Raw genomic sequence first — 26946 nt, 5'->3', positions numbered from 1 at the left:
GGCTGTTTACACTCCAGCTATCTCTGGGTCTGGAGCAAAGACATCACTCTCTGTGAGGGATGAAAGGCAAACTTGAGTTCTGGACCAGACAGGCAACCAAGGCCTCTCAGTGTGAGGACAGAATATTCTGGCAGTATATGGTCAATGTTAAGAAAACCAAGGTTTAATTCTTATTATGTCATCAGCAGGGGCCACTCTTTCTGATATTCACTTGTCCTATGAGGCCAAAAGCTCACATGACAGCAATGTCAGCGTTTATTTATTCCAGAAAAACAAGCAAAGGTTTAACCTTTGTAGAGTGTTCACACACGTGTCTGAGGAGCTCGAGCCACAGGGTACGTTACAGACTGGCAGAAACATCTCAGGAAGCCACTGCCACCTGACAGCCTCCTCCAGAGCCTAAGTGGGCTTCCTCTGGAAGTGCCTCACCCTGGCTGCCATTGTGATGGACTGCATGCAGGCAGGCAGGGTGAACGCACACCTCCAGATCAGCAGCTTTCAAATTACGGCTCCAAAACCCCCTGAACCAGCATCTCTGGAGTGCAGTGGGGCTGGAAACTTTGCTCTTGAAGAAGCACCTCTAGGGGCCGGCATCCCATGTGGGTGCCAGTTTGTGTCCTGGCTGCTCCACTTTTGATCCAGCTCTCTGCTGTGGCCTGGGAAAGCAGTGGAAGATGGCCCAAGTCCTTGCGCCTCTGCACCCCTGTGGGAGACCCAGAGGAAGCTCCTGGCTCCTGGCCTCAGATGGGCACAGCTCTGGCCGTTGTGGCCAATTGGGGAGTGAACTGGCAGATGGAAGACCTCCATCTCTGCCTATCCTTCTCTTTCTGTGTAACTCTTTGAAATAAATACTCTTAAAAAAAAAAAAAAAAAAAGCAGCAGCAGTGCATCTGGTGATTTTCATGAATTCCAAAGCTGCAAATCTCCCCTCTGAGGAATTTGGTGGTCTCACGGTGGATGGATGGATTTATGAATGGGCATTTAAACTCTGAATAATGCCCATCAAATTTTGAGTACTATGTCATTAACAGAAGGTACTATTTCTGATACTCATTAACCCTATTAGGCCAACAGCATCTTAAGAACAATTCTACTCTAAGACAATAAAATCAAGTCATGGGATGGTTATTCACTTTAGTAGTTAACACCTAATTAAAAATGAAAGGCTAGATTCATAATAGGTCAAAGAGGAAACAATCCAAATGTGCATCAATTGATGAGTAGAAAAACCAAAATGTGGCATAACCATACAATGGAACTCTGTTGGGCCATAAAAATCAATGGGTGTGAAGCATCTTACCACATGCATGATCCTGAAAACATGGTCACAAAGGGCCACACATTCCATGCTCCCATTTACAGGAAATGTCTACAATAAGCAAATCTATAGAGACAGAAGCAAATCGGAGGTTTCCAAGGATTGGAGTGAGGGTGGAATGAGGAGTGACTGCTTTCTTATAGGGTGGTGAAAGTATTCTGAAATTAGATAGGGATGGTAGAACAATCTTGTGACTACACTAAAAATTATTAAATTGTGCATTTTAAAGGATGAATCTTATAGTATGTGATTTATATCTCAATTATCTGAGAAAGAAATTGATGATAGGGCAATATCTCAGCGAGCAAAACATAAAACCTGCAACAATTAAGAGAGGGGAAGGTAGTATACGAAGGGGCAATTTGCTCAATGAGAAAAAGAGAACCTACAGACAATAAAACATTTCAGAATTTAGTCCACGATACAGTATTGTTGATCAATAAGGAAAAGACAGATTATATAATAAATTATACTAAGACAATGTGAAACCACTAAAAAAAAAGTGTTCTTTCCACTTCACCCCTTACACTAAAATAAATCCAGATAAATAAATAATATTTAAGTAAATCAATAAGTAAAATCCTAACAAAAGAAAGAGTAGAACATATTTTTCTTGGAAAACACTTAAGATTATTATTTGCTTTTAAAATCTAATATATTGGCCAGCGTCATGGCTCACTAGGCTAATCCTCCACCTGCAGCACCGGCACCCCGGGTTCTAGTCCCGATTGGGATCCAGATTCTGTCCTGGTTGCTCCTCTTCCAGTCCAGCTCTCTGCTGTGGCCCAGGAAGGCAGTGGAGGATGGACCAAGTACTTGGGCCCTGTACCCGCATTGGACACCAGGAGAAGCACCTGGCTCCTGGCTTTGGATCAGTGCGGTATGCCAGCCGCAGGGGCCACTGTGGGGTGAACCAATGGAAAAGGAAGACCTTTCTCTCTCTTACTGTCCACTCTGTCAAAAAATAAAATAAAATAAAAAATAAAATCTAATATATTAGCCCAAAATAAATATTCAGAAGTATTTATTAATATGGAAAATGCACGGCTTAGTCCACATATGATAAGGCCTATAAGAAATAATGTGGTCAATTATATTCATGACACTAATTAGTTGCTAACAGTGACTGCTACCATTCTAATATAGGTTGATGCTATGACAACAGATCAAAGCAGAAGGACTAAAACCAGACTTGTTGGGGCCAGCACTGTGGCACAGTAGGTAAAGCTGCCACCTGCAATGTCACCTCCCTATGGGCACAGGTTTGTGTCCTGGCTGCTCCATTTCCAATCCAGCTCCCTCCTAATGGTCTGGGAAAAGTAGCAGCAGATGGCCCAAGTGCTCGGGTGCCTGCCACCCACATAGGAGACCTGAATGAAGCTCCTGGCTTCTCTTGCCTTAACTACGGCCATTGCAGCCACTTGGGCAGTGAAGCAGTCAGTGGTAGACGACCTCTCACTCTATTTCTCGCTGTCTGTGACTTTCAAATAAATAAATCTTAAAAAAAAAAAAAAAAAAAAAAAAAAAAAAAAAACAGAAATCAGACTTGTGAGTGAATGACTGGTATTCAGAGAAATAAAATATGCTTTTGAATTTAAAAATTAGCAACTGTCATCCATGGCCAAGTAAAGTTAGCCAAAACAGAGCCTGGATACAAAGCACTATTTTTTTTTTTTTCAGAGCTCTTGGATACCCCAGTGATGACAAGATATTGGCCAACAAATATCCTAGACTCAAGGACAACAACTGTTAAGAACTTTCTGTGTGGTTTCCATACCCAAGGATGAAAGGCAGACTTACACAAAGGGAGTATGAACCCATTAGCCTTTCTAGAACTCTGGTGAGACAGCAGAAAAATGAAACCCTCTGTGTCTTTGTGTAAATAACCATGGAAGCCATCTTGTAGTTCCTTTTTAAGACTTTTTTTTTTTTTTTTTGACAGTGAAAGATGCCTGTGACAGCCTGGTCTGGACCAAGCAGTGGTCAGGAGTGAGAACTCCAGCTAGCTCTCCTACTTGAGTGGCAGAATCCCAACTACTTAAGAAATTATCCACTGCCTTCTCAAATGCATTAGCAGGGAGCTGGATCAGAAGCGGAGTAGCGAGTCCTGGCACCCATATGGATGCAGGTATCCCAAGAGGCTTAACCCATTGAGAAACTATACCTACCCCTTGGTTCTTTTCTTATCCCTGTAGAATGGTAACACTGTGAACATATGTGTATGTTGGTATCAATCTTTGAAATTAATGGCTTTCTCTAAAAAGATCAAAATACCAGGGCCGGCGCTGTGGCGCAGGTTAATCCTCCGCCTGTGGCGCCAGCATCCCATATGGGTGCCAATTCTAGTCCCGGCTGATCCTCTTCCCATCCAGCTCTCTGCTATGGCCTAGGAAACCAGTAGAAGATGGCCCAAGTCCTTGGGCCCCTGCACCCACGTGGGAGACCTGGAAGAACCTCCTGGCTCCGGATCGGCGCAGCTCTAGTCATTGCAGACATTTGGGGAGTGAACCAGCGGATGGAAGACCTTTCTCTCTGTCTCTCCCTCTCACTGTATGTAACTTTACCTCTCAAATAAATTTTTAAAAAATCTTTAAAAAAAAAAGATCAAAATACCAAATCTACTACTGATTCTTCTGTAAGATCTTACATGGAACAACTTACTACTCATTTTGAGACAAGCAGCTGCTATCTATTCATCAAAAGCTAATGCAGTAATTAACATTTTTTAAAAGATTAATTTATTTATTTGAAAGGGAGAGTTACAGAGAGGCAGAAAGAGAGAGAGATCTTCCATCATTTGGTTCACTCCCCAAATGGCTGCAACGGCTGAAGCTGTGCTGATCTGAAGCTAGCAGTTTCCTCTGGGTCTCCCACATGGGTACAGGGGCCCAAGGAATTGGGCCGTCTTCCACTGCTTTCCCAGGCACATTAGCAGGAAGCTGGATCAGAAGTAGAGAAGCCTGGACTTGAAATGGCGCCCATATGGGATGTCAGCACTGCAGGTGGTAGCTTTACCCACTATGCCACAGCATCAGTCCCTTAAATTTTTAAAACATACATGCACTCCTATTTTCTCAATGAGTAAGACATCATATTCAATTCAGTGAGTATTTATTTAGCCTTTACTATGTGCAAGGCACTAAGTGTTACAGAGATACAAGTATGAACCATTATGAATTTTGCCTCTTAGTGGGTTTACTCTTTCTAGAAAAGAGAAGGCAGCCATAAGCAACTCCAGCCACGGTAGGAAGCCACCTTGAACTTTCCAGACAGGCTGCTCATAAGCTGAAGAGAAGCCAAGCAAAACCAATAGGTGGACTACCCTGACAACCCACAGGTTTATGAGAAATACACACTGTGTTCTGAATCACTTTCATCTTAGAACAACAATGCAAATCAGTCATCAGACTGCGCTGCCACTTTAACAAAAACCTAAAATGTGTGACACTGCTGTAGGCAATGGCTGTCGGCTACTGCTGGAAAGGAGGTGAGGACATTCTGAGTGGAAACTGGAAGGACAGTCAGGAACTTTCTGTGAGAGGCTGCTAGCACAGATGAGCTGTACTGTGTAACTTTGGGGAAATGGGTGTGTTATCTGAAGAATGTGTGCGATTGGAGAGGCGATCCCCGACATCTGCGCCCAGAAGTGTTTTAATGCCTTATTAGCCCAGCAAGGACACAATCACCTTAAATACGTCAGAAAGTTAAATATAAGCTGCATAATGATGATACCATACATATAGACTTCCAGGGTTATTGAATTTCAAACTCATACTATTTTGTTTTTCCCCTTTAATACCTGATATGCTACAAAACCTGAAATTGTGGGGAAGGCATTTGGCTTAGCAACCCTGACATTCTTGGGATAGCTGTATCCCACAGTAGACTGCCTGAGTGTGAGTCCTGGCTCCCACTCCAATTCTAGCTTCCTGCTAATGTGCACCCTGGGAGGCAGAGGATGACAGATGGCTCGAGTACTTGTGTTCCTGTCACCCACGTGGGAGACCTGAGTAGTTTCTAGCTCCTGGCTTCCCTTGGCCCAGCCCCTGAGGGCATCTGGGGAGTCAAGCAGCAGACAGAAGATTCTCTCTGCCTCTGAAATAAAATGGAAAGAAATTTTTAAAAATATAAAAGCCCAAACCTGAGACTTACAAGCCACACTGCCACATCCAGGTGTGACAGGCTGGACCCAGCCAAAGATGCAGAATAGTTTAAACCTTTTTTGAAGTTTTAATTTTTGTTTGTTTGTTTTACTTGAGTTTAGGTGTGGTCCCCCATGCTTCTGACAAACCCCTGAGAAACCAGAATTTTACATGTCAAGAATAAAAGGGTATGTTTGCCAAGAAAAAAAATGCAAGAGTGAAACTGGAAAAATAAAAGGAATAAGATACAATGGTCAAAGAAAATGTACAAACGCACAACTCTCAAAACCCAGCTGCCTCCAGCACACTCTCTGAACCTTCTCAAACAAACACTGGCCCCTGACAGAAATAGCTTTAGAGCTCTGTGCCCAGATTATGGGTCACAGGTTGTAGAAACCACTTACAAGCCACAGGGAGGTTGTAGAAGCAGTTTACAGTTGCAAGGATCCAGACACTGAGTCACAAGAAAATGCTATAGGCCACGTACAGGTCACAGGAATGTTCTAGAAGCCACGTACAGATCACAGGAAGATTCTAGAAACATACAGTCCACACACATCCACTTGCTGCCAAGTCCCTCAGAACCACGTCTATGCCACAGTCCTCACGGCCCAGACCATGGTCCTCTTCCCCATCCAGCTTGCATAAAACCTCTTAAGTCCCTGCTTGGAGCCCTGGGAAAGCTGCAGCAAAGGCAAGCACAGTGGTGACCTGGGCCTCAGAGGGCTGAGAGACCTGCAGCCACCGCTCCAGAGACAGGCAGGCCTGGGGAACAGCAGAGGGCAAGGCCCCGATGGCATCTTGGTGGGAAGCAGCCAGCTTTGAACAGTGCTGGGTCGGTTCTGAGGGGAAAGACTATGTCCAGAACATAAAGCGCCTCTTCCAAGGATGACTGTGCTGCTACAGGGCCTGGACACGGGGCCAGGAGACACCTCCCAAAAGACATTCAAGATTAAGACCATGGAAGCCACCACCTGCTTGTAGGGGTGCAGCCCCGCACCTAGGACCCCCACATACACGAACAACGAAGGCCTCCCTCCCCCAAGTGACGCAGCAAAGACAGACTCTGGGCCCAGGAATCCTCCTGACCTTCTTGCAACTCCTGGCCTCCAAGGACAACAAGATGGCCACATGGGGAGGTGGTGCTGAGGTGGCCATACCTCCCTCAGCCCATACCAGCTGCCAGGTTCCTCCCGCCAGACCCCCGGGGTCCAATTAGAGAGCCCAGGTTCATCCTGGGAACAACTGGGTGAATAACCCCAACCATTCCCCACAGAGAGATGAAAATCCAGGGCTAGCAAAGCCTTCAACAGCCCCTGTCCCACATCTGGCTCTTCTCAGGGATGGTGGCAAAGAGCACAGGAAAGGTCCCCAAACCTCACCTGGGGGTTCACTTAGGAGTGCCTGGCCCCGCTGCTGCTGGGGAAATGAATCGCAGCTCACTGGCAGGGATGCCAATGAGGATGCCCACCTTCCCCTGACATGGGGGCAGAAGGTCTTATAGAGCTGTGGGTGTGGCCACAGAACTGGGGGACCTCAGCTGGACTAAGATTTTTAGCTAAAATCCCTGAGAGGTTCCTGGCAGAGCCTCGTAGGCAGTCCCAGCTACAGCACTGGCTAGAGAGAGAAGGTAGCTTCAACTGGAGTTGAAGTAGAGAGGCCTGGCCTGAAGAACACTAAGGGTGTAGCTCTTAGGCCCCAGAAACAAACTCAGTCTTCAAGGAGTCGCTCAGCTTGCGCTAACGACATGGAAAAAATTCAAAATGAGAAGGGCCCTGTATTTCTACAGGCACAACGCCTGCTGAGTTACTCAGCGGCAACACGGCCAAGTCTTCCAGAAAAGGAAAGACCTCTGAAGAAAGGTAAAAGCCAAAAGAGGGAAGACCTTGACCAAAGAGAACCATGAGACTTTTCATCAACTTACTTGTTTGGTAACTCTCTCTCTCTTGTCCTACCTGATTTTACTCTAAAAGGTCTAAAATGAGGGGCATGTGTTTGGCCAGTTGGGATGCCATATCCCTCATTGGAGTGCTGGGTTTGTGTCCTAGCTCCACATCCAAGTCCAGCTTCTCGCTAATTGGCACCCTGGGAGGTGGCACACGGTAGCTCGTAGCTGCACCAGGGTTAGGGTTAGTATTAGGCCTAAAAGTATACTAAGGTAGGTTCGTCTTATGAAGCTTCTGCTTAGCAGAGATGCTAGTGAGAAATTTAGAAATATCTGGGGCAGGCACATGAGCTCAGTGTCCTTAAAGTGTGTTGTTGAATGAGCTTTTAGTCTAGAAGTTAGTGTGCCCATGTCCAACACTTGGAGGGCCTGGGTTTGCTTCCTAACTCTGACTCCTGACTCCTGTTTCCTGCTAATGCAGACCCTGAAAGGCAGAGACAATGGCTCAAGCAGCTAGGCCCCTGCCATCCGTTGGAAGACCTGCCTTGCTTCCAGCTCCCGGCTCTGGCCCCTGCCCTACCGTTCCAAGCATCTGGAGAGTGAACAAGCGGATGGCAGAGCTAGCTCGCTCACTCGCTTGCAGTCTCCCCATCTCTATTTCTCAAATGAGAAAAGAAAAATGAGTTGTTTGCATGCTTAAACACACACACAAGTCGAACCCTATTCCCAAAAAAGAATTCACTTTCATGAAAAAAAAAAAAAAAGTTTCCCAAACTGCTTTTTAGTTGAACCAGTATCTAGATATCCAGAGTTTTCTTTGTATATTTCAACAACCACTTTTGACCAAAGCAACTGTTCACATGCAAGAAAAAAAAACCTAAATGGCTGCTGCACAGGCCTGGATCCAGGCTCACTGCACCATGGACAGAGCAAGCCATTTACCCATCTCTGCAGACAACCCAGCCTGAGAGGAAGAAGAAACTGGAAGAGCTGGACGAGAGAGCTTCACGTGCCCTTGTGTTTCTGATTCTCAATCCCAACTCCCGAAGCACTGGCCAGCATTTCCAACCAAGTTTCCAGTTGCCAGCCCTTCAGGTGCAGAGAGCACACACCTTGTCCAGAGCCGCCTGCACCTCTGCTTCACTTTCTGTGTCCAAGGCTGAGGTGGCCTCGTCCAACAGAAGGATCTTGGGGTTGCGAACCAGGGCACGGGCAATGGCGATCCTCTGTTTCTGCCCACCGCTCAGCTGGGCCCCTCTCTCTCCAACCAGAGTGTCGAATTTCTACAACACAAAACACGAAAGAGCACGTGAGGTAGTTTATGAAAACAGGACTAGGGAGCATGTATAAATGAGCGAAGACAAGACATCTTCATTTTGACTCTTGATTAGAAATTGTAAAGAAACGAACACTAAGTTATAAAGAACTACTGACACGTACTCTGTGTAAAGTTATATATTATTCAGATAGCAGGCTACTACTCCCTACACCCCTAGCTGAATGCTTACAGGGACTTACTTGGCAACCTTGGATGACCTCGTACTTCAGAACTCTGAAGAATTAATTCAGTCCCAGGAGGGTGAATTCTATTTTTGAAGACAAGCATATTAACAGAGCCTTTACCTGCGGCAATTTCATGATGAATTCATAGGCGTTGGCTTCTTTGACAGCTTGCTTGATCTCATCCATGGTGACATTCCCACGGCCATAACGAATATTTTCAGCAATCGTGGTAGAAAATAGCACTGGCTCCTGACTCACCACTCCAATAATTTCCCTCAGATACCTCACGTTTAAGGTCCTAATATCCTGCCCATCGATGTTAATCTGAAAGAAATATTTCCCATTAAACACTTAAACCACCTGATATCTAATTTGTCATTAAAAAAAAGGGGGGGGGGCCTTAGCTAGTATTTCAGCAGTTAGGAATAACAATCAGAAATAAACAGCAACATGCAAGAATAAAAAAAAAGTTTATGTTCTCTTCTCAAATGTTTATTTTCCTAGGCAAAATTTTTTCATAGATAGTTTTTTCTCTATAAGCTATTTTGAGTGATACAAGGATACTTCAAAAAGTGCATGGAAAATGGAATTAAGATAAATTTATTTTAGTGCAAAAAATTTTGAAATCCATGCAGCTTTCTCATAATGTGAATTTTCCATGAACTTTTTGAACACCTTGCAACTTTTTGAAGATCCCTCAAATACCTGGGTTTTAAACATTTTTGCACCAAAATAAATATTATTTAACTCCATTTTCCATGAAATTTTTGAAGTACCTCATATGTTTTTAACAGGCCATTATTTTTAATTACCAGTATTAAATTTGAATAAAAGGATATACTTGTCTACCTAGTCTATCATTTTGATGGCATTATAGTGTTTTGTTATTTAATATACAATTAGGCACTTCCCATGTCTTAGATATTTGGCTTGAATCATAAGTCATTATAAAAGTAGAGAATTACCAAACTGAAGTACGTAATTTATTTTATCTCCTTTGATACCAATTGCTTAACTGTAAAATGACTGGTGTTTGCTAGCCATTTATTGCTTGTTGAATAAAGATTGAATACACAACTCTTTAAAAATATTTTAGTAATTTGGGGCTGGTGTCGTGGTGCAGTGGGTTAAGCTGCTACCTATGATGCCGGCATCCCATATGAGCTGGTTCAAGTCCCAGCTGCTCCATTTCCAGTCCAGTTCCCAGCTAATAAACCTGTAAAAGCAATGAAGTAGGCCCAAGTGCTTGGGCCACTGACACCCACGTGGGAGACTTGGATCAAGTTCCATGCCCCTGGCTTTGGCCTGGCACAACCTCCTACTGTTGTGGTCATTTTGGGAATCAACCAATGGATCGAAGTTCTCTCCCTCTCTCTCCGTGGCTCTGACTTCGAACAAATAAATAAATCTTTAAAAAAATTTTTTTTAGCAATTTAAAATGCTGTTAGGTATATGTAAGTTATCTGGTTCATTGCCACTTTCTTTTTTTAAATTTTTTATTTATTTATTTTTATTTTTATTTATTTATTTTTTTGACAGGCAGAGTGGACAGTGATAGAGAGAGACAGAGAGAAAGGTCTTCCTTTGCCATTGGTTCACCCTCCAATGGCCGCCGCGGCCAGCGCGCTGCGCTGATCCGATGGCAGGAGCCAGGAGCCAGGTGCTTTTCCTGGTCTCCCATGGGGTGCAGGGCCCAAGCACCTGGGCCATCCTCCACTGCACTCCCTGGCCACAGCAGAGAGCTGGCCTGGAAGAGGGGCAACCGGGACAGAATCTGGCGCCCCGACCAGGACTAGAACCCGGTGTGCCGGCGCCGCAAGGTGGAGGATTAGCCTAGTGAGCCGCGGCGCCGGCCACATTGCCACTTTCTAGTACCGGATTTAATCATTTTAATTGTTTTAATTATATTATCCATCTGTAGTAAGTGTGAAGTGACAGTTTCTATCTGCTTTCATTTGCATATGTTAATAAGTGAAGCCCTATTTTCTTGAAACCTTCTACAAAGCTGCAGCTTCTCCAGTTTTTGGTCTGTGCTATTGATGTTCAGCTTAGGTTTTGTAACTGACTTCATGATAGTGAACAGACAAAGGACCCAACTTTGGAGTCCCCTAAAAGGAGGGTAACAAAAATAACATCAGATTTTCCCAAGATTTCTTATTAATTTTATCAAACTAAACAAAGCATTTAATATATCCTAGAAAACTTTGTATTCTTTCACACTTTTGGAACAATTTGTTTTATCCCAATGCCTTTTTTTTTTTATGTTTTTGGCTTTCTTTTCTTTATAATCTCTTTTCCCAATTGTTGGGTTACAAACCATTTTTACATCAGGATAACTCAGTATGCTGAAGTCAGGACAACTGAAGAAATTCTGAATACAGACTGCTGGACTAGTGCTGCATTAATGTCAAATGTACTGATTTTGATCACTGTTTTGTGGTGCAGTAAGGAAGTGGCGTTCTCAGAAAATAATGCTGGGGTCAAGGTGTGTAGGTCATTAAGAAACAGGGTAATAATGCAAGGGGTCAAAATGTAAACCAACAGCAAATTCAAGTGAAGGTAAATGTGTGTTCCCTGCCTGCAATTTTCTGAAAGTCCAAATTTACAAGGAAATTTTTAAAAAGCCAAAACACAAAATATACCTGAAGCTATTAGGACTGTCCCCCAGGTCTCCCGAAGTTTCTTGAGACTATCTCACTTTGTCTTTGATGTATATAATTGCTGTTCTAAGATATCTGATGACCCTGATTATCAGGATGTCAGCCATTGCTACACATGATGTTTGACCGAACCCAGTAACTCATGGGAAGCAGTCTCCTTGGTGGTCTGGATGGCTGTTTTCCAAGAATTCAGTGAGTGATGAAAACCTTGCTTGTAACAGAACACTGGCTACCTCCTGGGGTTTTGACTGCCCACATTTGTGAAACCAGCCCAGGGGAACAGGCATCATCCAGAGACGTGGCAATTCTGTAGCCCTTTTGGCCAAAACTGGATTCATATGAGAAACCTATTTCAAAACACCAATCTGTACCCACTTCTCACTGTGGAGCCCTGCGTTCTCCCCACTTACCGTACCCTCTGTGGGGTCATAGAGTCTCTGCATCAGCTGGACGGTCGTGCTCTTCCCACAGCCGCTGCTCCCCACCAGGGCCACCGTCTGCCCGCTCCGCACCTTCAGGTTGAGGCCCTTCAAGATCTGCAAGGAAGGAGAAAAGCACTCTTATAAAAAGGGAGAGCAAATCTACTCAAGTTGAAATTTGTAAAATCAAGTAAGAGAACATAATCCACAGCGGAAAAAGCACATACATATCAAAATAATAGCAACTTCATTCTTTAAGGTGATTAATCAATCAACCAGCATTAGGAATTTCTCTAAATATCACAGTACCTTGACATTAGCTCGAGAAGGATAAGAAAAATGAACATCATTGAACTCCAAATTCCCTTTGATGCTGTCTGGTTTGTGTCCTCTCTCTGAAAAACTGTCAATTTTAGGATTCTAAATAAAACAAAATGCAATGACTATTTCATCATAGAATAAAACAACTGCATTTTTAAGGAATATGATTCATCAAATTCCAAAAACAAGATTTGGAACAGCCCAATCTCCCTCACAGAAGACTGAACCCAAGACTGAACGTGCATGTGTGTATTAAGGAAACATTACTTTTCAGAAAACAGTCTTTTCCTGGAAAGTACATAGGGAATATTCATTTCATTTCATACAGTATTTCATTGTAAGCCTTTGGTGTAACCTCATAAGCTTTCCAAATAGTCAAGTACACATATTTATACAACTACGATAATTATAGAAATATGCTGTAATTGATACAGCCAAGTATTTCAGCATTTACTGAATATCCTAAACAATAGATATAAGAGATTGGCTGGAGAAGACTGACTAAATGACTGGTTACAGCAAATTATTTAGAAACAATGTAAACTTTCAACATACTGGGAAGCTGAGCAATTTTTTCATGACTTGGTCAATGAAACACGAAAATTAAATTGAAAATTATTCAGGTATCTTTCATTTCATCAGCATAGTCACTGTAAAATGCTTTAGTATGTCTAAACTATTTTTTTTCCCCTATAGCCAGTTCAATTTATCACATCAAACATACAGGGATAACTTGGGGAGGGGACAAACCACAGCAAACACACTGCCAATTGGGTCCCACCAATAGTGTAATGGACCTCCCACCCATGCTATATAGTGTAATGGATCTCCCACCCATGCTATATAGTGTAATGGACCTCCCACACATGCTATATAGGAAGCATAATATTCTCAGCTTGGCTGCAACATGAGAGAGAAAACCTAGGAAAAGAAACATCTTTGCTCTAGATAATAATAATAGTAAAAATAAAATACCAGAGTAATAAAAAATACAGTAGACCAGTTGTCTTTCTACAAAATGCTATCAATGTTATTATATTATCTAAAGATAAACTTTCAGAAAATTAAGATGTGTTTTGTTTCACTCATTACCAAGAGGTCATTTATTTCACATAATTAAATTTCATAGTATTCAATGTATTTTACTGAATATATAATATTATATATATTATTGAATATAGTTGACTCAAAACTATGTCACCTAAAGCCAGGTTTAATTATCCAAGTCAAAAAGACCTTCCCAGCATGAAAATCAGAAGTTACTTACGCTGTCAATAATACTGAAGATCGCATATGCTGCTCCTCTCGCATTGGCAAAAGCATCGATACACGGGGCAGCCTGACCAACACTAAAAGCTCCAATTAGGATTGAAAAAAAGACCTGAGCAAAACAACATGAGAACAAGTTGTAGGTTACTTTCTGGCATTCATTATTATCTAAAACATGATTCGTGTGAAACACACTATACAAAGGCTTATCCTTTTAAAAAATTTAGTAAAAAGGCAAATTTTACAAAAGTTAATGTAACATTTCATTGCCTGAATGAGTTTTTCCAAACTCAAAAATAAGGTTTTTGTCTCATTTGCCAACTACCTGCTGTTCTTCTCCTGAACATATAAAGTCGGAAAACTTTGGAGATTATTTGGCTGACTCTGAAGCTGATGTCACCAGATAGAAACACCTGCCATCAGTGTTATTCATTCCCATGTGACTTACTCTATCCACGCATGGAATTGTACAGAATGCTCACCGTGAATTATACACAGCATTCAACAGGCTCTACAGAACAGTCCTTAGAATAGCTGTACTTTCCATGTTCATACACACAACATTTTACAGCTCACAAGTGTAACGTAAGTGAAAAATACACAAGAAGACAAACACTTTTGTGTAGCAAATTTTTAGATAGTTACACTTTTGTACTTAGAATCCATATATTAAATATCTACCCATTATTCATAACAGAGATAATAATCTCCACCGAAGTAGAAGTTATGAAGTCAACACAACCGAGTCCCCAGTCTCCATGCACAGGGCTCTGCATGGGCTCCCTTCTCTGTGGACACCACTCTGGGCCTACGTAACCCACAGCATTATTGTCCACCTTCTATCCATGAGGAACCAAGAGGGCAAACTCATCCCAAAAGGCTAACGGCTACGCCAGTACTCAACCTCCCTTCCTCACACAACAAAAACCTGTAACCAAGGCTTGAGCTTTGAAAAGGAGGGATATAAAAAACCCAGAAGGTAGATGAAGACATCATATTTTCAGATTCTTCATAAACAGTAGGAAAGATACTCACTGTCATTGCATTTCCAATGGTGTATTCTTTGGATATAACTAGAGTAGATCCATACCAGAAGGCTAGTGCGTATGAGGCATAGATCAACAGGAAGGCAATGCCCATGGAAATGTTTGCTGAAATGGCTTTCTTAATTCCAATCTTTTTGGCATTTTCCAAATGTTTCTGATACCTACCAGAAAAAGAGGGGGGTTATGTCATAGTGAGTGACAATCCCCGATCTGAGCCACAGTCGCCCCCATACAGCTGGAGGTTGAAGGAACAGAGTCATCAAGATGACATCCTGGAGAGACCCAGCTTCCCAGGAACTGACCCAGTTCAGGATCAACCAGGACAAGAACAGATCTGAGCCTCGCTTCCTGGCCTGGACTCATTTCCCCTCATCCCCACCAAGCCCACCAATGTCCCTGTGGCTGTTCCAGAACTGTCTCACCTCTGGGACATGAACGAACTTTTTTGTCACCTTCCTAGCCAGCATCACAAGTCAGGGTTAAGGTGGAAGAGAGAACCTAAACCAACCAAGATGTGAACACTACTCCAGACTCTTAAGCAGGTTCTCAATGAGATCCATTTCTCTTCTCTAAAGCAAAGAGAATCCTCCCTCTATTGCCCCACTGGGCAAGGGAAAGAAATGTTTCTTGCTCTTGTAATAAATCTGGGCTTCTCTCTTTGAAACATATATATATATATGTATATATATCTTCTGAGATATTTACATATATAATATATACAGTATATATTTTATCTTTAATATACATTTTATAATATTAAATATTTTCATAACATACATTAATTAGGCTGATCTTCAACTGTCAAGCTAGGTACAAAGTGATAAAGTGGTCAGTGTATGGAATATGGGTTCTTACTCAAGTTTTCTAGATTCTGTTTTCATGATCTCCAAAATGAAGTTAACAGCACTCATTCTGCAAGATAGCTATGAGGCTGATAGGTTACTTCCAGGGTGGAAAACATGAAAATCCCAATTCCGATTATTACTATTTATAATTGTGTTCAGATTTCATCTCTTCCTGAATTTTGCTCATTTTATGGCTATCATATTTTTAATAGTAATTCAAATTCATACCACTGGCATCTAAGATTTGATATAAAGGTACAAATGTCTAGAATGGCTCTGTAAAATTATAGTGTTTTACATCAAATTAAAGTAACCTGCTTCTCCATTCTAGTTCCACAGAGTGTGGAAAGTTTCATTTTGGCTTCCTGAAACCAGGGAAAAAATACTCCATTGGATATATAATGAAGCTCTGGAGAAAAATACCACAAATGAGGGTGCTTCTCTTTTTAACAACAAAACCCCACTGTTTTGGTTCAGCAAAATGAGATGTGAGAATTTACTAGTTTTTAGAAAAATGTATACTGTGACCAGAAAGTCTTTCCAATTACTTAAAGCACCCAACTCTTCTATTTTTTTATTTTTTTGACAGGCAGAGTGGACAGTGAGAGTGAGAGAGTGAGAGTGTGAGAGTGTGAGAGAGTGAGAAAGAGAGAGAGAAAGGTCTTCCTTTTGCTGTTGGTTCACCCTCCAATGGCTGCCGCGGCCAGTGCGCTGTGGCTGTGGCACCGCGCTGATCCGAAGCCAGGAGCCAGGTACTTATCCTGGTCTCCTATGGGGTGCAGGGCCCAAGCACTTGGGCCATCCTCCACTGCACTCCCTGGCCACAGCAGAGAGCTGGCCTGGAAGAGGGGCAACTGGGACAGAATCTGGTGCCCCGACCGGGACTAGAACCCGGTGTGCCGGCGCCGCAAGGTGGAGGATTAGCCTAGTGAGCCGCGGCACCGGCCAAAGCACCCAACTCTTAAGAGAACTTCCCTGCTCCTGGGTGCAATGTTCCGTCAGCAGGGCTGTGACCCTGGGGAGACAGCCAGCACACCACGCCCAGCACGGGTGCCTCCTTGAGCATGTGAGATTTCTGTCTGCCCCGCGGTGACCCATGGCTCCGGTGACAGCAGTGGACATGCCGTAATTACCTTCTCCCGGGCGGCTCGCTCACCACAGCTAACGGGGCACTGGTAGCACTGACATCCTGGGGTCCAAGTGAGGGTTAGTGGGCCCTGTGGGGATTACTGTACATAGGAAGCAGTGCGAGAGAGGAAAAAAGGAAGAGGTTAGAAAACCAGACACACGGTTTTGAAAAAGGATTAAGGAAGTGAAGAGGAGAAAAGGAAACAGAGGGGATTCAGGAACACTGGAGATTCTGGGAGAATTTTTATTTCAAGGAGTTGTGGGTATCAGAGGTCCCACAGAATGGTATAAGAAAATAGTTCACCTGGAATCATACTTCAGCTATCTTGGGGAAATAAACTAAAGAAAATATTAAATCATTATTTACATTCAAGTTAGGGGTACACATATCATATCCCCAAACTCTCTGTGATGGTCACACTGAGACCACTTTTGTATGTCAGTCATACTCAGGAATGTGTTTGCTTGTCTTTAAGGCAACTGTTCAGGCTCTCAAGCCCAAGGCCACACAGCAGAGCCAGCAAGTGTGGTAGCCTGGACTTGACCATGAGAGCTGAAAGCCAGGGCAGGAAGCCCTGTCCTATGGAGAATTCTGGCCTGTGACTGGGAGGCCCAATCTGCTCAGGTTTGTCTTCTACATCCCTCTTCAGGGTCATTACGGGAGATAAAATGGCAGTAAAATAAAAATATTTTGAGAATCATACTTCTACATCATTGGTTTACCTGATAACCCTGCAGGTTTTGTCTTATGCATTTAAAAACAGTCCTCCAAGAAGGGAGCTCCTAGCCTCATCAGCCTTCCAAGGAGGTCCCAGAACAGTTAAGTGGAGGAAAGCCGGCCGTCACACTCTAGTCATCAGTCCCGGGAGGTGCTAAGAGTCTGTGGAGGAGGAGTTAGTACGAGGGGAGGGGAGGGACTAAGCAGACACTCCAAAGAATGAGCCACGAGACGCAGAAGCTGTACACACGGAACCTTCCTGACCTTTCCAGCTCTTTGTTCTGGCCCCCGAAAGCTATCACGGTCCTGATGGCGCCCAGAGCCTCCTCTGCCACGGCACCTGCTTTTGCATAGGCAGCTAGTTCTTTGTCACTGAAGGCTGACAGTATCTGCAAAGGAGACAAACAGCTGTGACGTCGGTGTGGGGAGAAGGTCAAACAGCACTCCGGTCTGTTCTTTAACCTGCATTTTTCTTCCCAAAGCCCACCCTTTATCAAAACGTCAACATCATGCAGCAAATGACACCCGGAACCGGATCCAAGGGCTGCTTCCACCTGCTACAAGGGTCGGACCTGGTCCACCTAGTAACAGGCTCCCCAGAGCAGAAAGAAAGAGGAAATCCATGCATAGTTCTCTGACTGGGGTTTTGGGGAATAGTGTCAAGTTTCATACCTACGTTCTTCTCTGTTAATTGTAAGGTAAAATACAACAAAACCTTACTGCTGTGAAAGACTTCACCATCTTGCCCTTTACTATGTCATGATTTATAAACACCAAGAAAATAACACTCTCAGACCTATTCATGGGCATCCAACTGAGTAACAGGAAGGCTAAACAAGATGTTTCAGGAGAACAGTAAAAGAAGAATCCAAACAAAAGAGATGCAAGCAGTTCAGGAAGTAAATCATCAACCCCAGAATGAGAAAAAAGCGATGCCAGTAAAATTTCTCAACTCTGAAACGTTGACTAAAGTAGAGCAGATTACGCGTATTTCATTGCAAGGCATAACTGGCAGAATGCCCCTTACCTGTCATAACTGACAATTAATAATAAATAAAACAATCCAAACTACATTTGAAAGTTTTATATGCATGTAATAGCTTGGAGCAATGTTCTATTTTAAAAGTGTTTCCTTAAACAAGGACATAATCGTGTCAGTATAGGACACTTAAACTACTATGTCAGAAGATTTACTCAAAGAAATGATGTAACAGTGCAAAAAAATTGTAACTGAAGTCAGAACTGTGAAATTGAGTCACATTAAAAATTAATCTTATTAAAACTCCATAGTAGGCTGGCGCCGCAGCTCACTAGGCTAATCCTCTGCCTTGCGGCGCCGGCACACCAGGTTCTAGTCCTGGTCAGGGCGCCGGATTCTGTCCCGGTTGCCCCTCTTCCAGGCCAGCCCTCTGCTGTGGCCAGGGAGTGCAGTGGAGGATGGCCCAAGTGCTTGGGCCCTGCACCCCATGGGAGACCAGGAGAAGCACCTGGCTCCTGCCATCGGATCAGCACGGTGCACTGGCCGCAGTGCGCTGGCCGCGGCGGCCATTGGAGGGTGAACCAACGGCAAAAAAGGAAGACCTTTCTCTCTGTCTCTCTCTCTCACTGTGCACTCTGCCTGTCAAAAAAAAAAAAAAAAAAAAAAAAACTCCATAGTAACAACCTTTTTCTGGATGTGGTTTCAACTGACATTTAACACAGATTTGCACAAGTACCAGAACCCCAGATATAAAAATTAACCCTGTCAGTGTGGGTTAACACATATGACAATGCCCACCACTCACACACCTTTGCCCAAACAGCTGCAGAGAGCCCCAGGATGGGGCTGATGGCCATTATCACAAGGGTGAGCTTCCAGCCTCTGATGAAGCCCACTATGAATCCTGCAAAAAACGTGGCTACTGCTTGAAAGAACATTCCAACCTTGTCACCAATTCCTTCACTGATTCTGGAGATGTCACTAAAAAAGATCACACCTAGGTGGTTACAGGCAGGAGGTCTTCAGTTAGGAAGGGGACGCAGACATTTCACAAACACATAGGTCAAACATTTCCACACTACTGCAAGCCTCTTTCAGAGTCTTAGCCTCTTCAATGACATTTGCCCCATCTGAATACTGTACAGAGGGAGAAATTCAGGATTAGTTCAGGCTTCTGAGAAGTTAGTGGCGTTAAAGCTGACACTATACAGTGAGTCAATTCTATTAGAGAAGTCGTCACTTTTTTTTTTTTTTTTTGTGACAGGCAGAGTGGACAGTGAGAGAGAGAGAGACAGAGAGAAAGGTCTTCCTTTTTTGCCGTTGGTTCACCCTCCAATGACCGCCGCGGCTGGCGCGCTGCGGCCGGCGCACCGTGCTGATCCGATGGCAGGAGCCAGGAGCCAGGTGCTTTTCCTGGTCTCCCATGGGGTGCAGGGCCCAAGCACCTGGGCCATCCTCCACTGCACTCCCGGGCCACAGCAGAGGGCTGGCCTGGAAGAGGGGCAACCGGGACTAGAACCCGGTGTGCCGGCGCCGCTAGGCGGAGGATTAGCCTAGTGAGCCGCAGCGCCGGCAAAGTCGTCACATTTTGAACACAGGTGTCTATCTGTTCAAAAGCAGGAGTTAGGAAGGCTGTTCAATAGTGTGAGGGAACAGTTACAGGAAAGTATTATTTCCCGTTAAAGCTTAAGCATCCCTTATCTGAAAATCCAATCTCAAGTGCTCCGAAGTCAGAACGTTTTGAGTGTGGATAGGATGCTCAAAAGCATCAGATTTTAAGGCATCTTGGAATTTAGATTTTCAGACTAAGGATGCTCAACCATTAAAATCCATGAAAATATTCCAAAAAAAAAAAAAAAAAAAAAAAAAAAAACCACAAACCCACACACACTCCAAAATCTGAAACCCTTCTGGTCCCAACATTTCCAACAAGGGATACTCAAACCACATAAGGTGCTTGCTTCCACCCTTGCTCCTATTCTCAACCCAGAGCAGGTGGTTCTTTGAAAATCGAAGTCTGGCCATGCTGCGCCTCAGTTCAAACCCTTCCAACGGTTGCTGCTTCACCAAGGGTGACACTCTTAGCTAAGAATGCCTTGATCTTCCCTCCTCTCCTGACCTCATCTGCTCACTGAGCTCTTGCCAGTGCTGCCATCATGAAAGACTGACCTCCTAACCCCCTCCTGGGACATCAGCACCAAAGGGACAAAGACCTTTGCTTTGTTCATGGACACATCACAAATACCTAGAATGGTGCTTGGCAACCCATAGGTCCTCAAATATTTGTTGAATGAGAGGAGACTCAACACTTAGTAAAGCAAGTCTCTCTGTGAATTAACTAATTCATCATTTATTCACTCACTCAACTGCCTTTACTGAGGGCCTAGCCCTTGCCAGGCTTACAGAAAGCTCCAGGAGAAGTAAGCAAGAACGAGACGTGTGCTCTGTCCTCAGATGCACCGCCTACACCATGGGGGAGGAGGTGCTAAAAGTTATGCAAAGTATGCGTCACAGGCTATATATACAGCAGGATACAGCCATCACAAGGGCCGGTCCCAGCACAGGGCAAATGCTCACCTAGACATATTTTATCATTAACAAACCTTCCTGACAAACTTTCACAGTCAGTGGAAAATCCTTTTTGAAAGTGCAACATCACCAACACACTTACTCTGTTAGCCGTGTGTTGAGTTCAGTGGTGTCATTGATGTCAAACCAGCCTATTTCCTGTCGTAGAATAGCATGAAAAAATTTTTGCCGAATTTTTTTTATCTGTCGGCCAGCTGCCAAAGTCCAAAACGAAACTTGTATATAGGCAGCGAGGAGAACTCCGGCACCTAATCCTGAGTAGTAGTACGCATATCTGGAAAATAATCAGAAAGACTCTTTTAAATATTTTATTCAATTCTTTTAAGAAAGACTATAAAGGATATTATAACAAACACACATTAAAGTTTTGCCTCTTTTCTTAAATTATGAGATGATTATGAACTCCATGATGCCAAGTCTACCTGCTTGAAATATCAGCCAAAGAAAACAGCTAAGTGTTTACACTTAACTGTAAAAACAATCTTGTTAATGATCCATTTTTCACTGATACTGACAATTTATAGACACAATTTAACTTGTCTTTCCTCGCAGTGTTATATGCATGCATATTCTGTTGTAGTGGAAAAGCTCACTTCTACATACATATTGCAAATACAGGAATAAACAGATTGAGTATGTGACATGGCTCTTAGAGTTTCTCCACATTGTTTATAAAAGAACCAAAAACATCTATTTGACAGAAGTTGAAAATATTTTAAGTGATAAAATGTCATGAATTCTAATTTGGAGGGAAAACTTAGCTAAATCAGTAAGAATATATTTTAAAATAACAAAGGCAGTTTCAACACTTCCAAATGGATTTTTTATCTAATTTCACAAGCTCTGTCTAGACAGAAACCTCCAGCATACAGACGGCAATCACTTCAGTCAGCAACAGTAACCGATATGCACCATACAGTCATTATGTTACAGGGTTTGGAGATTTCTGTTGAGAAGACTGAAGGGAGAGAATGCATAAATAACACAATTGGATCAACTAACACAATTAAATTCAGATGGTAGATCAGGTAAACGTCTTATCAATATTAAATATATAGAATTTTTTTTTTTTAATTTTTTTGACAGGCAGAGTGGACAGTGAGAGAGAGAGAGAGAAAGGTCTTCCTTTGCCATTGGTTCACCCTCCAATGGCCGCTGCGGCCGGCGCGCTGCGGCGAGCGCACCGTGCTGATCTGATGGCAGGAGCCAGGAGCCAGGAGCCAGGTGCTTTTCCTGGTCTCCCATGGGGTGACCTGGGCCATCCTCCACTGCACTCCCTGGCCACAGCAGAGAGCTGGCCTGGAAGAGGGGCAACCGGGACAGAATCCGGCGCCCCGACCGGGACTAGAACCCAGTGTGCCGGCGCTGCTAGGCGGAGGATTAGCCTAGTGAGCCGCGGCGCCGGCCAATATTAAATATATAGAAATTGGTAACTGCAATATAGATACGTAAGAAAATACTCTTATCCTTAGGAACTATGCTGAAAAAAAGGGCCATGTTTTATGCAACCGACTTCAAACTGGAGGGAGGGGCAGACACGATACCAATAGGTGAGCACCTGGGAGAGGAGCCCAGGAGTCTCCCTGTGCATTTTTACAACTCTGCAGTCTGAAAGCATTTTCAAATGAAACATTAAAAAAGTACACCACAAATGCGTACATAAATTACCTAGTCATTTCTTCTTCCAGAATTCTGCCTGGATTTAGCAGCGACAATGAAAAATTCACTAAATAAAAATAAAACAAAAAGTATTTTTAAAGGGTGTACTATTAATAGGCATTGCCAGATGCTTAAAATCTAACAAGAATGGAAGCACGTGAAATATACAGAAAGGCAGATGTCTAGCCTAGTGGTTAAGATGCCCCACATCAGAGTGCTGGTTCCAGTACTACCTGCTCCGCTTCAGATTCGGCTCCCAGTTGTGCCTGGCAGAGCAGTGACTGATGGCCCAAGTACTTGGGCACCTGTCTCCCACATGGGAGACCTGGATGGAGTTTCAGCCTCCTGGTTTCAGCTTGGCAGGCATTTGGGGAGTCAATCAGTGGACAAGAGATGCCTCTCCCCCGCTCTTCTCTTTCCCTATAACTCTGCCTTTCAATACACACACACGTACACACAAAAATCTTTTCATAAAAAATGCACCTCCTACCAGAGCGTCTGGGTTGTTTTCCAGGCTCTGGCTCCTGACTGCAACTTCCCATTCACGCAGACCTTGGAAGGTAGTTGTGATGGCTCACGTAACTGGGCACTTGCCACCCACAAAGGAGACTTGGATTACATTTCCCAGTTCCTGGTTTCAGCATTTGGGGACTAAACTGATGGATAGAAGCTCTGTGTCTGTCCATCTATATCTCTGCCTCTCAAATCAAAGAAATGTAAAAATAAATGCCTATCAAAGGTGCTGTAGCTAAGAAAATCACTCTTCATACTCTGATGGACCCTCTACTTGACTCAGGTAAAGAGCTCAGGGGCTTGGGTATGGGACCCCACAGCCCCAGACGGTACAGCTGAGCCCTCCCAGGCTCTTCCCCACCTGGCAGTCTCAGGACCTTCAGTGGGGCAGGTTCCGAGGACACACAGATGTACAGAGCCCGGCCAGGGGCACAAAGCACACAGGAGGCAGAAGAGACAAAAACAATGATTCACATGGGCTACACAGGGCTTCGGGGGCACTCTGTTTCTGGGTGGCTCAAAGAACTTTACAGCCACCTGATTCTGTAAACTTTGTTTTTGCATCTGTGTTTTTGTCTAACCTGTGTCCTAAGGATGTAATAAGGACAAAAGCTGAATTACATCTGCCGCGAAGGAGGAAAACCAGAGAGAGGGAAGACGGGTCGGTGGGCACCGGCAATTACTGCACATGCTGCTGATGGGGATTCTCAAAGCACTGTCCTTGGAGGGAAATACGCTGCCCTTGAACGTGCCACACGCCAGGCACTGCTCTGAGCACTCTGTGTGTATTAATTCACTTGCTTTTCCTAACATGATGAGGTAGGTCTATTATTTTTTAAAGGTTTACATTTTTTTATTTGAAAGGCAGACAGAGAATGGAGCAGGAACCTCATCCAAGTCTCCCACATGGGTGGCAGGGACCCAAGGAGCTGAGCCATCACCTACCTGCTGCTGCCCAGGATACACATCAGCAGGAAGCTGGACTGGCAATGGAGCAGCCAGGACCCGAGCCAGGCACACTGACACGGGATGTGGACGTTGTATTGGTGACTTCAGCCACTGCACCAGACACCTGCCCTTGGACTGGTTTGTATACACCCCCATTATACAGAAGAGGAAAATGAGGCACAAGGTCACACAGCCAGCAAGTGGCAGAGTGAAAAGTGAACCCAGGTGTTCTGGCCATGCTCTATAGAATGACTGGTGGGGAAATGATTTGATTTCACTTTATTTAAAAAAAAAAGTGACAAAATAAAAAGGAAACAACCTGCATCTACTGCATTCACAAAATAACAGCAGCACAGCAGTTGCTACACTCAGCCAGGACACAAGCCCATCTCTTTGTTCCTTTATCATGTGTAAACAGCACAGGGGTCATGTTCTCTGGGCCTGTGTATCCTCCTTATCTTTTTCCAAAGGGAGATAAGGTTCCCATTTCTTCCAAACTTGAACTACCATCAGCGGTAATGACCCAGACTGTGACTTAATTTGGCCGTCCGGATCGTAACTCCCAGGGATGCTCACGGTGGCGGTTTTCTGGTTCTGAATCCAGCTCTTCCTCAGCTCTGGGGCCCTGGAGCAATCACTCCCTGTGCTGCTTCTCTTCTCGTCAGTTCAGTCCTGTATGCTCACTTCCTTCTTTCTAAGAAAGCAGAAACTCTGCTGAACACACAAAGAAGCTCAGGTTCCACACGCCACTGCCTCCACAATTGCAGGGAGTCCCAGGTCCAGGAAACTGGAACTGTGTTGGAACCAGAGGCAGACAAGCAGTTCTAAACCTGTGCTCTCTGGAGAAACCACTGTGGACTCTTTCTCCCCTGAACTTGGAAATCAGGTGAAATCTCACCTAAGTCTTCCTCTTCTTGAGCATTTCCCTCAAACTTCTTACTTCTCTTGCTAAGAATCCATAACTCAAACTCTCTCCCTCCTAGGAAACAGCACCCCAGATTTGACCTGCTTCCTTCTCAGGGTCCCAGGCCAAGAACACAAGAACAGCCATCTAATTCTGGGTTGGTAATCAAAAGTCCCCCAGCAGATCCAGAGTTCCTGCAATGTGGAGACAACGGGAGGTCAATGTGGCTGGTGCACCCCCAGAAGAGACCTGGGGATCTGGTCTTGTCCAGTATTGGCAATTCTCAACACCTACACTCTGTTATAATCACGTGGGGACCTTGAGAAAACACCTCAGTCGCTCCTAACATACCAAGCTGGAAACTCCCACTCCAGTCCCCAGAACGCCTCCCACAACAAGGAAACAGGTAACTCTCGAAGCTGCCTATTTCAGAAACCTCCCATATAGCCCATCCATCCTATGGATGGAGAAAAAGAATCATGGAGGGGTGGTTTAACTTCCAAGTTCTCAGTTTTCCCCAGTATTTGCTGATCACTGACTATGATCCAGACACTTTACTTAAATTCTCTCTTAATTCTATCAGTGAATCTATGATTATCTTCTATCAAAGATGAGAAGCCAAGGAGTGCAGAGACTAAGTGACTTGCCAGTGGTCAATGAAGGATCTGAGTAATAATGTTTACATGGAGGACGATGGGGAAATGTCACTTCTGTGTCACAACTCAATGTCCGCCTTTCTTGATTCTTCCGGGTACTTCTTTCACCATACAGAACTATTCAGTGCAGAACAAAGAGTTGGGGTTTTCCCACACAGCTCAGGCAAAAAGGGCAGTCAACTGCGCTTACTCAGGACTCAAAAATGCCTTTTCCCCTCAACCCCAAGGAAATGCAAGTGTTTGCATTTCCTAGATTATTGTAATCACATAGGGCAGGCATCAAAGATATTAAGTTCTTAATATGCTACAGAAAAACTGTCCTTAAGGTTTTGAATGTGAAATTTCAGTGCATAGTTTCTGTACAACGGAATCATTGTCAGGGAATCACCCTGTCAAGAAGTAGCTTCATTGTGTTGACAGGATGGGGCTCTGTTCACAGTCAGTCATTGTCAGATCCTCTTGTAATTGAGACCTTTTATCCTTCTAATGTTCTCTTCTCATTTGGCTCCCATGAAATCTAGCTGTCCAAAAACCCAACAATTCTAAAGAATAGACTCTAAACAAGCAACATCTCTATGAGACGACCCAGGACCTCAGCTAAGTGCCTATCTGCTCCCAACTCCCATGATTCTGCTAGACTCTACAACTCTAAACATATCCCTGACACCCAGTATCCTTTAAAGAGTTCCTTTTCTCCAAAGTTATGAAAATATTATTTTTACAAACTTTCAAGGGCAGGCAATGGAGAGTCCTAACATCTGAGGAACTTCCCCTTCCAAATCCTCCAAACAGCTAATAGCACTAATAACAAACGTGGCTACAGAGGGCCAAGGGTCATAAAGAGGAGTGCTTATAATTTGGAGACTACTGAGGCAGGGTTGGCAGCTCCCCTGAGTTTAACACTCCAGCAATCACAGATCTGTAAGTCAATCGCTTGTGCCGTTCCCCAGACCCTGAATTGGACCCTGGGCACAGGACACAGCAACTGTCAGGTATGTCCAGTTTCAAAGCCATTCAGTTGCACAATTAGTAACAAGTGAAAAAACAAGCAAAGCGCCTCAGGTAGGAACAGTGTAGAATTATTCTGGTGTCAGTAAAAACAAAAACAAGGCTAAAAAATTTGGTTCAGGGGCCGGCACTGTGGCGTACCAGGTGAAGCTGCCACCTGCAGTGCTGGCATCCCATATGGCTGCCGATTCTGGTCCCGGCTGCTCCACTTCCTATCTAGCTCTCTGTTATGGCCTGGGAAAGCAGTGGAAGATGGCCCAAGTCCTTGGGCCCCTGCACCCACGTGGGAGACCCAGAGGAAGCTCCTGGTTTCTGGCTTCAGATGGGCACAACTCCAGCTGTTGCGGCCAGGTGGGGGGTGAACCAGCGGATGGAAGACCTCTCTCTCTCTGCCTTTTCTTCTCTGTGTAACTCTTTCAGATACATATTTTTAAAA

The 26946-nt window shown here is 44.1% G+C and overlaps 1 protein-coding gene across 5 annotated transcripts in view; it reads right to left on the bottom strand.

Moving 5' to 3' along the window:
- ABCB4 (ATP binding cassette subfamily B member 4) overlaps positions 1-26946 on the bottom strand; it is a 69263-nt gene that overhangs the window by 35161 nt on the left and 7156 nt on the right. For 2 of the 5 annotated variants that reach the window (XM_070059859.1, XM_070059858.1), the window contains exons 5-14: positions 22491-22548; positions 20905-21096; positions 19043-19214; positions 17519-17643; positions 14553-14724; positions 13516-13629; positions 12237-12347; positions 11919-12044; positions 8969-9172; positions 8458-8628 (exon numbers count right to left, since the gene is read on the bottom strand). In XM_070059859.1, coding sequence (XP_069915960.1) covers positions 8458-8628; positions 8969-9172; positions 11919-12044; positions 12237-12347; positions 13516-13629; positions 14553-14724; positions 17519-17643; positions 19043-19214; positions 20905-21096; positions 22491-22548 — 1445 coding nt within the window. Of the gene's footprint in view, positions 1-8457; positions 8629-8968; positions 9173-11918; positions 12045-12236; positions 12348-13515; positions 13630-14552; positions 14725-16541; positions 16613-17518; positions 17644-19042; positions 19215-20904; positions 21097-22490; positions 22549-26946 lie in introns of those variants that run through there. The other 3 variants (XM_070059861.1, XM_070059860.1, XM_070059862.1) reach the window with 3 other exon arrangements.

This window comes from Oryctolagus cuniculus, chromosome 16, assembly GCF_964237555.1.
Source record: "Oryctolagus cuniculus chromosome 16, mOryCun1.1, whole genome shotgun sequence".
Lineage (NCBI taxonomy): Eukaryota > Metazoa > Chordata > Mammalia > Lagomorpha > Leporidae > Oryctolagus > Oryctolagus cuniculus.
This window is presented reverse-complemented; position numbering and strand designations above follow the sequence as displayed.